The 13,988-nt window shown below is 38.7% G+C and overlaps 1 protein-coding gene across 7 annotated transcripts in view; it reads right to left on the bottom strand.

Annotated features, from left to right (window-relative positions):
* Positions 1–2,154: 2,154 nt before the first annotated feature.
* The window catches only part of PPARGC1B (PPARG coactivator 1 beta), a 159,895-nt gene continuing 148,061 nt past the window's right edge, over positions 2,155–13,988 (bottom strand). For 3 of the 7 annotated variants that reach the window (XM_058173386.1, XM_058173392.1, XM_058173387.1), the window contains exons 9-12: positions 13,021–13,099; positions 10,300–10,421; positions 8,321–8,475; positions 2,155–7,140 (exon numbers count right to left, since the gene is read on the bottom strand). In XM_058173386.1, the coding sequence (XP_058029369.1) occupies positions 7,034–7,140; positions 8,321–8,475; positions 10,300–10,421; positions 13,021–13,099 (463 nt within the window). In that variant the 3' untranslated portion in view covers positions 2,155–7,033. Of the gene's footprint in view, positions 7,141–8,320; positions 8,476–10,299; positions 10,422–13,020; positions 13,100–13,988 lie in introns of those variants that run through there. The other 4 variants (XM_058173388.1, XM_058173389.1, XM_058173390.1 and 1 more) reach the window with 3 other exon arrangements.

Genomic DNA, 13,988 nt, shown 5'->3' with positions numbered 1-13,988 from the left:
CAGAATGAAAATCAGACTAAACACAATGAACTTTATGGTATATTTGTTATGGTTTATTTATTTATAGGCAGATCACTTCACTATTTACAGTACATGAATGTAGAGATTCTACAGTCTTTGTGATGTAAACAATTAACTCCGCAATGGGGGAGTCTCAAAAAGAAGCCAGTTCTGAAGTATTTACATAATTTAAAATAGAACTTTTATATACTCACTAGATAGATATAGAGAATACATTGAGCAATTTGGTTAAATCATCTACGAAACTATAGAATCTGACAATGTAAAAATACAAGAAAACATTCTCTTATTTAGAAGGTTGACGTTGAAATCACACTAGAAAGAAATATTTATTTAAAAAATGACAATAACAAAAGAAAGGCATAAAATGTATGCCAATTAAGGTTAAAGTATATTACATAAATAAGGACAAAACAGAATACGACTGGGGGGGGGGAGAAAATAAGTGAAATATTAAAATCTTCTACTACTCTTTTAAAACACCAAACTAAAAACTTGATTGTATAAATTACAAAGGGGTCAATTCTGCTGCCTTTTACTTACTCAGAAGTAAGTTACCACTTAGTTAATACCTGTAAAAACATGGCAGAATTGGGCCCTTCTAATTATTAGCAGTGTTCTCCAGAAAAAAAGAAAAGAAAAAAAACCAACCCTCAGTAAAATCTTTATTTTATAATTTCATTATAAATAACATATAGCAAATGTGCCCCTCTTTTAGGTGAAATTCTTACACCTTTCTCTAAAAAATGCATCAATTTAGCCTCCTTCACACGCTCTGCCTCACATCCATACATAAACACACATGGCAAAGAGGGGCATGAATTCCATCTTTGTGTGAAATAATGCTTCCTAAAGCACCAACTCCTGTATGTACTAAAATCAGTCTTTCCAGTGGTTTGTCTTGCAATCGGTATCATACACATGAGGAAATGGGAAAAAGAAAAGAAAAAAGCCTATTATAAGAAATCTGCTTTTCAGTGGTGCTATGACCCTCCTCAAAATGCAGCACCTTTTGAACTGGTCCGGTTGCATTTTGATGCATGCAGAGTTCTGTGCAGATGGAGAGGTCTAGTCTTTTCCAAAGCTGCCAAATGATTTGAGAAGCCTGCAGCAATGGCAATGCAACCGAAAAATGGGTCAGCTCCTACTTCTGTACAGCTTTCTGCACACAATGGTTCATAGGCTGACTTGATGCATGATTCTCATAGACAAATGAACCTAGGATTGATGCAGATAATACGGGCGTGCTTTCAGGATGACCTGGGCTGAATCTTAAGCGTGACAAGGTGATGCATTTAATAACAGAGATTTGCATAAGTGAGATTTAAATATTACACCCGGGACATTTAAAACCTGGCCTAATATTCACTGACATTCTTCCCAAAACTGACTTTATTGGTTTCCAATAAAGGAAGTCCTTGATTTACGACCATTATTGAGCCCAAAGTTTAGGTTGCTAAGTGAGACAGTTAAGTGAGTTTTGCCCCATTTTACAACCTTTCCTGCCACAGTTGTTAAATGAATCACTGCAGTTGTTAAAAGTTACTAACACAGTTGTTAAGTGAATTTGACTTCCCCATTGATTTTGCTTGTCAACCGGTTGTACTGCAACCGTCATAAATACGAGTCAGTTGCCAAGCATCTGAATTTTGTTCACGTGACCATGAGGCTGCTGCAATGGTCAGAAGGGTGAAAAATGGTCATGAGTCGCTTTTTCCAGTACCATTGTAACTTCAAACGATCACTAAACGAACTATTAAGGACTACCTGCGTAAGGATAATAGGGAAGTTCAATTCATCAAGTTAACTCCCACACTGGCTTTGACATCTAAGCCATTTTGCTCAACATATGCCCTAAAACATCTTTTTATATATATATATATTACATTCTTATAGCATTTGTCTTAGAATAAATTAGTAATACCCTTTTGCAGCTGCTCACTGTTAGGCCATGTTCTTCGGCTAATCAGAAATACAATGCAGAATGCATAATAAGCCCCTCGTTGTTTTTGATAAGGAGGGTGAACACCTTCTTCAGAACAAAGAGGTACCTGAAATCATACACAAAAATATGGAAGGGGTGTTCCCAAATGCTATATGGGTATCAGTGATATATTTTAGGGATTTATTTAAAAAAAAAAGTCAAATTGCACAAATGACAAAGAAATAGCTCTTTGCGAAAAATTCAAAAAACATGGAAATGAAAATGGGGCTTGTTATGCTTTCATTGGTAAAGAATATCACACATGGACTATCTTGTAAAAATAAACTGAGGAAATGCTAAACTGCTTCCTATTTTCATATAGTAAATTAATGCCATATTAAACACAGCCATGCACACACTCATACCGACTCCTGTATGGCTTTTTGAATGGGCTACTGAGAAAACTGAGTGTTCACCACAAAAACAAAGACAAAGCCGATACCAGTTTTATGGAGGTAGAATAGGTCAGAGGGAAAACAAGACAACTGTTCGAATAACTGGCAGTGAAAATAAGACACAGAATCCAGTTCTTCTTGTGCAGTCTCTTTACAACACTGCTGTCTTACTTCTGCCAAAGTTTTCAGTTGACTTTTCAGTATTGACTTGTGTTTCACATAAAGCAATCGTTATTAAAGGACCAAGAGAAAATAAATGGCTTGTGACTTATTCCTATCCTTAAGGTATTTCTCCTGATTTTCCCAAAAAAAATAAAAAAATATAAAAGAAAATTAGGAGGGATTTTTTTTCTCTTTCTCTCTCTCATACACACACACACATCTACAAACATATATAGTTTTGTTTAAAAAAATAAATGTCTCCCTCATGATTGCCTTTCTTAATACACCCTTTTGTTCCGAAAAACCCTGGACAGTTGATTCTTCTTTATTTGGTTTCTCATGTGTTCTCACAAGATCTTGATTTGTTCTGTTGCTCATCGTTATGGCTAGGCCTGCCCCATGAACATAGGGGTGTTGGCATTATGCATATAATTAAAACAAGGGCAGAAGAAAGTTAGGCAAACTTTGCAGAAAGGACCCCAGCAGCAAACTCTTTATAAAAGGGGCAAAGAACACGATGCCTTCAGAAATGAATCCCCTAAGCGGAGAGCCAGCATACAGTCATTTTTAGCCTTGGAGAATCAAAATGTGCTGGCTATAACTGCCCTTAGAGGAGTCTGCCAGAACACATTAGCAGCAAGGATGGCTGGAGCAAGATATAAAGCTCATCTTAATTCCTTATCCTAAGGAAAACAAATAGTTATCTTACTGCATGAAAAAAAGGCTCATGTTGTACTGTAGATTTGTTGACCCACCAATTAACCAAAAATTATCAGTTGCCTATCCAAGTCTATGGGATCTCTCACACTCCTAGGTAAGGAGCAAAATCAGGAGACAGAATTCAGTTTTGAGTTTGCTTTAGTGGATCACAAGTCTATTATTCAGGTACTCTGATATTCAGAGACAGGAGTATACAAGTGGACATTTTATACATTTGATCTTATCACTTCCTTTGTCACATGGAACTTGGCCATTCTTCAATAGCTTTTCATAATTACTCTTTACAATATTTATGGAGCACTGTAGATGAGTGTTCTACATACCAAAAGTTTAATGCATTGTACTTATTTATTCATACAAACTTTGGTATAACTCTCTGCTTTAAAAGGTTTGGGACAGCATTTGTTCTTCCTGTACTCTGATCCAGGAGTTTGCCTAAAATTCTTCTGTCAACACACTACAACTTCCCAAGTCATCGTAAGAATAAATATGAACAAAGGATTTTCACACATTGCTCCCTGTGTGGGTGATGCAAACTAGCTGTGCTTCCAATAGCAATTAGCATAAACTGCGGGTATTGATATGCTGTAACCAGGACAAATGTGCGTGCTTTGCAAACCATCCCACTCAGGTTCTACATTCAACACTGCTGAACTTGCAGATGCTGAAGGGCTCAATGCCCCATTGTCTTCCTCTCATTCATGTGTGCATTTGTGCACATACGTGCATATTGCATAAAGTCCTAGTGAAGTTTCTCGCACAAAAAATATATTTTTATAGGCTTCAGGCAAAACAAAGATCACTTATTGCACCTCTCCCTACAGCTAGGATCGAGAGGCTATGTGCATTACAGGATCTTCCTTCCATTCAAAGAGCGTGTCTTGCATGCCCTAATATCACTGGCAATTCCAGCTTCTGAAAATTAACTTGAGATATAAAAGCAGATAAGCCACGTTTGCAAGCAAGTTTGGGCTAGAAGCAGCACCTTCCAAATAACAGAAGGACTGTTTTAACTCTTTCTTTCCACCTGCATTCAACACTTTCAACACACTTAAAATTTGATGCATTTTCCATCTCTCTGACCAAATCTAGTTCTGAACTTTTTGATATCTTTTGTAATCAAGCCAGGAGATGGAAGAATTCCACTTACTAGTTGCTGGGGTGGTTATTATTATTTTTTGTTGTTGTTTGATTGTTCTCTGAAAACATCAGTACAGCACAGGACAGGACAGTCCTACCCACCCTAAATGTGTCACTATGTACATTCTACAGTAAGCTCTATAGCAATCACATGTAAACATCATTGTGGTAAGGAAATACTAGGACAGAAAAGGCAAAGCTACAATGAGGCACTTGTCAATAGCAGATACTTCATCTTGGCCAGACTTTGTTCTGGACTGATCACAAGAAGATCTTAATGGCCTTGTAATCCTTTAATAAGTTCCTAAACAGAGATGTTAAAAGTGACGTTGTTAGCCAAAACATTGTGACAGTGAATTTTGCAAGTAGCATGGAAATTATATTAGCTGCCATATGAAATCAGGTTTGTTATTATGAAAGCTCCAGATCACCATCCGCATCCCAGAAATAAACATTCAGGATGGGATAAGAAATTCCTTGATCTTATGGTGCTTTTGATATGTACACTCCTTATCAAGGGAATGGGGGACTATTCAGACAAATAGCATGGATTAGGCCAGAATCAGGATGTTTTTGTCCTTTTGATTCCAAATCAAATACATGCTGATGCTAAAAAGACCTTAAAGGGAAGAGAATCTAACTACGGACAGAATTAAGGCTGTTGTATTTTATCTAAATGGGATGGTTGAACCCCATCGGTCTCATCTTTGTGAAGAACAGAATAAGAATATGGTGACTGATGGAGGACTTAGCAATGCTATTTGGTCCCCACTCGAAAGTGCTCTCTTGATGTTCCTATTGCTTATTTAGTGTCTCCCTAGCCTTTGTTGGATGTGAATTAGCACAAGAGCAGCCGCATTGCATCTGGCAAATGATGCATTTGGTACAGTGTACTGTATGAGCATGAGGTCTCCACATGTATTTATTCTCATCAGACGGCCTCTTTCTCCAGAAACCATTTGTTTAAATCAACCTAAGTTGCACAAAGCTGATTCCCTTCTCTTGGACATCTCTGGGTTTTGAATTTAGGAAAAGCTGATCAATGGGTAGAGTTTTAAGCCGTGGGCAAATCAAAAGAAATGAATATGCAGACAGACATATAGAATGATAATAATAAAAGAATACAGTTACTGTATGCTACTGGCTACATATTATGCAGTATGGCTTATTCAGATTTGCTCAGGCAGAGAGCAGTATTTAAAGTGGGGCGGAGATACACTGCTGATGCTGAGCGCTGGGTCAAGGTGCAAGGGTGCTTTTGACCATTGTTCTGTTAGGTCTTGCAAACAAACCCAGGTAATCCATCAGGCAAGAGATTTTGCTTTGGTTGAATGACCAGATGGCCAGAAATCTGTTCCTGTTCCTGAGGCTACTGGGGATATGACTTAAATAAACTGTTCTACATTTGTGTCTTTATGGTGATATCATGAAACAATGGCTATTCTGATGGTGGGCTCTAATGCTTAGGAGCCTTAAATTTTCTGGCTCACTCTCCAATCTTCTTTGTCCCACAAGAGATTTCACATGTAGAATAAACAGGCCAATGGCTACTAGTTATAATGGCTGTTACATACTTCTCAACTCAGCACCAATGGACATTAGATTACCATTTGTAGTAGATTAACTGCTTTCTTGGGCAGCTTGTGAGTTTCTGAGAAGCATCTGGTGGCTCTATGGAAACAGGATGCTGCTCAGATAGGACTTTAGCAGGGCTTTTCTCATGTATCATTTACGTGGCTGGGAAGACAGGTTAAGCAGGTCAGCATGAAGGAAGAGGGAAAAACGTACCCTGTCACCTTCTCCTTTCTCACTTGATTTAATCTTTTGCCATCTGAGGAAAATACTTGGAGCCCGCTTTGGACTGCAGAATCACAGTTTGTCATGTCTCATGCAGTCAATGATTAAGGAATGGAGATCCCAGCATTTAGTCCAGACAAATGGAAATAATGGTTTATACAGCAATTCCACACTGCCATTCAATAACCCCCCCGGCTAATCAAGGACAAGCAGATTTTTTTATGGTTTTCAGGTGAGCCACTCACTGAAGGGAACCATTCTGGAAAGGCTGCATCTGCTGAGGGGCAAGTGCCTCATTACAGTGCATAGTTAAAAATCAAGGAAGCGGTACAATAAATCTGAATTACAGTACATCTGAGCCATAAATACATTATAAGTATATATTTCTTTCTTCTATTAAAAATTAGTTTACAATCTTGATTCTATTCACAATTAACAATTTCATAATCACACACTACGGACCAAAAATGAAATAAAAGTTATGGTGAACACAGCTGCCACTCCACGGCGGAAATGGGACCAGTCAGAGAAAGGGGATTGGACAAGAAGAGGACAGAAGGCTTTTGCAGGCTCATCCTAACACAACCAATCAGAAGCAGAGATACTAACTTGTGGCAGTGGAACATCAACACCATGGGAACTCACAGACAGAAGCAGCTTGTTCAATGTAAACATCAATTTAAAGGGTCAGCAGTCTCTCTCTCTCTCTCTCTCTCTCTCTCTCTCATTATATATTTAATCATTTCTTGAAAACGTAAACATATTGGAAGTGCCTTGACTGAGGTATTAAGGTATTCCTCAAAGGTTAAGGCTGTTACCGATGCAGACTTTCCTGGGCCTCCTGCAGCAGGCTGTCAAAATCCATGGTCTCATATTTGCTTTTTACTGGAGTTGGAGAGGACTCTTCTGTATTGGAATCTGCTACAGAGAAAAGATAAATGCTGTGAAAAAGAGGAAGGAGAGGGAGGGAGGGAGGGAGGGAGGGAGGGAGGGAGGGAGGAAGGAAGGAAGGAAGGAGGATCAGCTGTCATATATATTACATCTAATGTTTCCAAGCCATATGGAAAACCTCTAAATCTCCACTTCCTCCTAAAATGGAAGGATTTAATGGTCATGAGTAGCCTGTTGAGATATCCCCTGTGCTCTTCTCTGAAGAGGCCGATCAGCAAATATGATGGGCCACAACCCATTTAGCTGAGGGAACCGAACCCTCTCTCAAGAGAAAGGGTTGGCCACAATCTGTCTGGAAGCTGTTAAGAACTGCCTGCATTGGATATTCATTCTCCCTAATCAGATTGCTATTTTGGGTGATCGCATTATATTTGATTTCATAACTGTGTGCTATTTTTTATGGTTACTGTTGATTAATTTAAATTTTCTTCAATTACAATAGTTGCTGTCTGCCCCTTTCAGGAGAGGAGGGCTTTAATTAAAATGAAAGAAAATAAATTAAAATCACTTGTGGTCTGTGAAAATGAGCAAATATAAAAATCCTTGGAATATTTAATCTGCTTTCTTTGGTTTTAATAAAGTATGGGTACAAAACCCAGCTATTATTATTTGCAAACACTGACTCATGGCTTAATGTGTTGCATATATCTAATCAATTCTGGTTAATTCAGTATCTGTAGTTAAATAATCAGTGGATTAGTCTGATTAGTATATATGAGTGATTCAAGATAACCGCTCTGATTCAGTCATCTCTGGCTGGGGAAAAACTCCTCCACTATCTCTGATTGTATAAAGGAAGCACAATGCTAATAAACAGAAATAAATATCAGATAGTAAATAAATATTAAATATAGATAATAAGATATGTAAATTGGGATTGCATAGATTTTATACTTTGGATTTTTTAATGTCCACCATCATTAATATCCATACCAGGATCACCGTGCGTGAATTGGATGGCCATATAATTTTGTTTGATAATGAATAAAGAAAGGGATGCCTGCTGGGGAATTCTGGGAATTGAAGTCCACACAGCGTGAAGTTGCCACGGTTTTAGAAACCCTGCAGTATATGAATCAAAGTCAGTACAACCACCCTTGCCAAATTAGATCTGTTATGATGAAACAGGCTAAGATGATTGCTGACTTACCCAAATCAGTAAATCTGGTCCAAAAGAAGTGTCCAAAGCCGCCATAAGCCAGCTGGAACAATGGCTCATTTCTTTTCCACAGAGAAGCACCATTCTTCAAGGACAAGGCAGCATGCTCAGAACACCGGTATGTGATGACACCGTATTTATCTCCCCTGGATAATGAAAGAGGGAATGCCAGCATAGCCAACAGAGCAGCGTTATTTATTTGTCATTATTTTTATTCCATGTCTCTCCAACAGGAGCTCAGAGCATCTCGTTTAAATCTCATGCAAACTTTATAGGAATTAGGATCCAAGAGTCTATTAATCAAACTGCAGTGATTACATTGGCATCTCCCAGCTGCCTTGGAAGAGAACACTCCAGCCAGGCTATTTATTATTTTTATTTCCACTTACACACCACTCAGGATAGTTAACAGCCATTAGACTACAAAACATTGACCTTCCCCTACGTAACATACATTACTATTTTGCCTATTGATATAAACACAAATCTGAACAGACAAGAGACATTGAATAAAAATGATTTACCCACTAAAACAAATAGTTTATGCATGTATATATGTACAGTATACAGGCAGTCCTTGAGTATGACCATAATTCAGCCCAAAATTTCTGTTGCTAAAGCAAGACAGCTGTTAGTTTTGTTTCATTTTACGACTTTTCTTGCCATAGTTGTTGAGTGAACCACTGCAGTTGTTCAGTTAGTAACAGAACTGTTAAAAGAATCTGGCTTCCCTATTCTTTGCTTGTAAGAAGTCTGCAAAAGGTGATCATGTGACCCTGGGACACTGCAACTGTCATGAGTCAGTTGCTAAGCAGCCAAATTTTGATCATGTGACCATGGAAATGCTGCAACAGTTGTGAGTGTGAAAAAAGGTCATAAACCACTTTTTCCAGTGCCATTGTAAGTTCAAACAGTCACTAAATTTTTTTAAAAATTTTTTTTATTTTATTTACATTTATATCCCGCCCTTCTCCGAAGACTCAGGGCGGCTTACATTGTATAAGGCAATAGTCTCATTCTATTTGTATATTTATATACAAAGTCAACTTTTTGCCCCCCCAACAATCTGGGTCCTCATTTTACCTACCTTATAAAGGATGGAAGGCTGAGTCGACCTTGGGCCTGGTGGGACTAGAACCTGCAGTAATTGCAGGCAGCTGTGTTTAATAACAGGCTATCTTAAAGCCTGAGCCACACCGCGGCCCTGAACTATTGTAAGTAACTAAAATGAACTATTGTAACTCGAGGACTAACTGTATATGTGGACATACACACACAAAGGATATCTTTTAACTAAAATGCTCTGTTTTTCACTTGAAACAGAGTTTTGAGCCCAAAACTTTCAAGCTTGGATCGAACTACTCCAAATTCAATCTGCTTCTGTATACAGCACAATTAAATTACATACACATATGCTAAGTAGCAGCAATCCATTGTAAATTTAAAGAAGTGCTGCATCTTCTTTGCCAGTGGTGTCAAACTCGCATCATCACAGCGGCATCATGTGACATATTGTGACTTTTGTCCCTTTCGTTAACCCGGGTGTGAACGTGGCCAGTGTGTGACTCATCCGGCATGTGGCCCAGGAGTTTGACACCTCTGTTCTATGCAATACAGCAGCGTTAGTCCTTACACAATTAAATGATGAGGGAATTTAATGGCAATTTCTTAGCCAAAACAAATATGATACAACTGAGGAAAAAATGAGTTTCACACTGCAATCCTTACACATATTTAACCAGCAAAAGTTTTAACTTACTTAACTTACTTCTTAATAGGTACAATAGTTCAATTAATACTTAACCTTTGTGTTCATAAGTTCCTCAGAGAAGATGTTTTTCCAAAGAACAAGAATTATCCAGCTACTGAACTTTGAATTCCGATTTTAATTTTAATCATAGAGTAAAATAGCTAATTAACAAATACTCATGATTTCAGCCAGGGTGAATAATGAGATAAGAAAAACTCACCTTTTATTCTTGGTCAAAATGCAACACTCAACAATCTCTCCAAACACTTCAAATTGCTTCTTCAGTTCACTAGAGCTCATACTGCTGGCAAGATTTTGGATGTATACTACACGGCCTTCTCCCTGTTTAATAGCAACAGCACTTAGACTTATATATTGCTTCATAGTGCTTTATACCCTTCTGTAACTGGTTTACAGAGTCAGCATATTGCCCCAAACAATCTGGGTCCTCATTTTACCAATCTCATAAGGATGGAAGGCTCAGTCAACCTTGAGCCGGTCAGGATCGAATTGCTGGCAGTCGGCAGAATTAGTCTGCAATACTGCATTCTAACCACTGCATCACCATGGCTCTCCGTGGCTCTTAATGACACAAGTAAATTGCTCATGCCTATCCTGCTACAATGTTTTAAACTGATACATTCTTGATATTTCCAGGTCCACTTTATTATTAAAGTAGTACCTTTTTATATTTTAGATATAAAACATAGCCAAAACTCTTTTGTTCCATTTGGTTTTGAACTCACATTAGTCAGAAAATTATTTTTTTTACTATCAATTCAAGTTTTCAAAGAACCTGATATGTGAAAAGAATGGATGGAAAATCCAAGAAAGAGGAATTGTAGATTAGAAAATGTATGAATGCACAGGATAGTTTAGAAAAGGATTTAATTCAGAAGTAATTTTTTGTTGTTGGTTTTTTTAAAAGTTTGCCAAGCCTGTCAGAGTAATGGATGTTTGATGGAAGTTTCTGGCCTTCGGGACAATCTACTAAGTTATATTATTGGCTTAAAAATGCTGGTCACTTTTTTTCTGGGAAGCTTTAAACTGTTCTATAAAGTGATCTAAAAACCTAAAACTAAAACTGACATACAATTTCTTTTAAAGGAAAGAAAAAAGAGTTTTGCAGTGCAAGGTCTGGTGAATGAGTAGGAAATCATACCAGAGCAAATTTCTGAAGCATTTTTGATTTTCAATGCAGCCTCAAGATGAGGCCTCCCATTCATTAGCAGATCCAAAAAGATTCATATGCTTGCACGGGCATCAATCATTTATGGATGTCAAACCATTCATATAAGAACCATTTCCTAACATTTTAAATTACATGAAGGATGCCTATATAGGAAGACTAATACTAGGAATCTATGATCAAGAAGACATGAGGTAGACAACTTCTTTAACCAGTATTTCGATAGGAGATGGCTTTCTCACCTAAACTTCTTTAAACTTTCCAACAGAAGAAAGATGAGCTCTAAATTTGCTAAATGAATCTGTGTCTGACTGATATAAAAGATATACAGAATATCAAACCACCAGCCTCAAGTGCAGTTTTTTTTTTTACTTCAACAACTGTACATTTCCTCTTATTTGTATGATTTTTAAACGATACTATGTCTTTTTCAAGATTCCAACACTATTACTCTGTGGAAATGCATGCTGATGAATGATCGTTCTCCCTCTGCCAAGACTATCTAAAAGAAACATATTGGAAGGGAATATTGGGGAGAAACAGGCTCAAGCTCAATCCCTCCAAGACAGAGTGGCTGTGGATGCCGGCATCCCGGTACAGTCAGCTGCAACCGCGGCTGACTGTTGGGGGCGAGTCATTGGCCCCGACGGAGAGGGTGCGTAACTTGGGCGTCCTCCTGGACGAACGGCTGTCCTTTGAAGATCATTTGGCGGCCGTCTCCAGGAGAGCTTTTTACCAGGTTCGCCTGGTACGCCAGTTGCGCCCCTTTCTGGACCGGGATGCCCTATGCACGGTCACTCACGCCCTCGTGACGTCTCGCCTGGATTACTGCAATGCTCTCTACATGGGGCTCCCCTTGAAGGGCATCCGGAGACTGCAGTTAGTCCAGAATGCGGCTGCGCGGGTGATAGAAGGAGCCCCTCGTGGCTCCCGGGTGACACCTATCCTGCGCAGACTGCACTGGCTACCTGTGGCCTTCTGGGTGCGCTTCAAGGTGTTGGTGACCACCTTTAAAGCGCTCCATGGCATAGGGCCGGGCTATTTACGGGACCGCCTTCTGCTACGAATACCTCTCACTGACCGTGCGCTCTCACAGAGGGGGACTCCTCAGGGTGCCGTCAGCTAGGCAGTGCCGTCTGGCGACGCCCAGGGGAAGGGCCTTCTCTGTGGGGGCTCCCGCCCTCTGGAACGAGCTCCCCCCAGGACTTCGCCAACTCTCGGACCTTAGAACCTTCCGTCGTGAGCTTAAAACACACTTATTTAGGTGCGCAGGACTGGACTAGGTTTTTTAGATTTTTAAATTTTTGAAATTTTAAATTTTATATTGATTTTAATTGGTTTTGGTAATCAGGCTGGTTAGAATAAGTTTTTTATTTGTGTTTTAATTTGTATTTATATGTCCTTTTTATATGCCTGTTAACCGCCCTGAGTCCCTCGGGAGATAGGGCGGTATACAAATGTGATCAATAAATAAATAAATAAATAAAAAATAAATAAAATGAAGAAACTGGCAACAGATTGATTTCTTGGCAGAGGGAGGACGATCATTCATCAGCATGCACTTCCACTTCCACAGAGTAATAGAGTTTGGAAAACCAGCTAACTTCCTGTATTACCCTTTCTTGAATAGAAATTTCTTTCTCCCAAAATTCAAATGTGTTTCAGAAAGAGGAATCGTCTGATCAGTTTGGAAACCCTACCACTTCCACTTCATTCATCCCAAATCTCATTGAGAGCTCATAGGTCACTCACAATGGCCTTTTCTCTCTTTTTCTCCATCAGTCTCTGGCTGCTCATGTTTCTCTCTTGACAACGCTTGCCATTTTCACGTCTATTGGAAAACAAGAAATACAGACCCAAATGGATTCCAATTGTTTTGAATCTTAGAAATCAGAATCGTAATCAGGAAATTATTCCTAGAAACATACTCCTTGCTTGCAGGAACAGCCTCACCCATTTTACAATCAGTAAAAGAACACCATGGGTTATTGTAGATTCACAAATATTTAGAGGGTGTTTTTTTTTAAAGGTGGCCAGACAGCCACCAAATATTGGAGCAAAGAGGTAAGCAAATGTAAATGATTAAATATTATATAATTTGAAAATCTGAAGATATAATCTTTTTAGGCACAGTCATACTGTGGTTTTGGCCTTAAATCTTTTTACAAATAATCTTACATTTATTTCTATCCATCTGAACAGGGTATCTCTTTTTTCCCATTGGTTCTCAAAAACCTTCTATGCATGGAGGATCTCATTCTAATTCAGGAATGTTATCTATCTGGTAGTGGTTGGTATTCCCAAATCAGGGAACGAAGGCAATTTCCCCCAATTCCCCTTGCAGCTGCCATGGCTATTTTTGGTGGAGTTGTAATAGGTCCGTCAATCCTCTGGAGTAGATTCTCAAGGACTGGAGGAGGAACTAATTCAGTAAAAAATACTTCCTCCCACTTCTGTACTTTGCTCACAGGATTTTTGAATTCAGCCCACTTTCTTTTAGATTAGCCTTATAAGACATAGCCCACACTGCAATGGCAAATCAAGAATAAGGAAAAAAGATACAACCCTGCCTGAGAAATTTCTAGAAATGTAGTTTTATACATCCCCAGGCTGACTAAAGGGCCACCATTCTTACAGCACTGCATTGTTTTAAAATGTAACTAAAGTGTAGGAAGTTTTAATGTGCATTACTCTGAATCAATGCAATCAGCAACACAAAC

This window comes from Ahaetulla prasina, chromosome 2 (assembly GCF_028640845.1).
Source record: "Ahaetulla prasina isolate Xishuangbanna chromosome 2, ASM2864084v1, whole genome shotgun sequence".
Lineage (NCBI taxonomy): Eukaryota > Metazoa > Chordata > Lepidosauria > Squamata > Colubridae > Ahaetulla > Ahaetulla prasina.
This window is presented reverse-complemented; position numbering and strand designations above follow the sequence as displayed.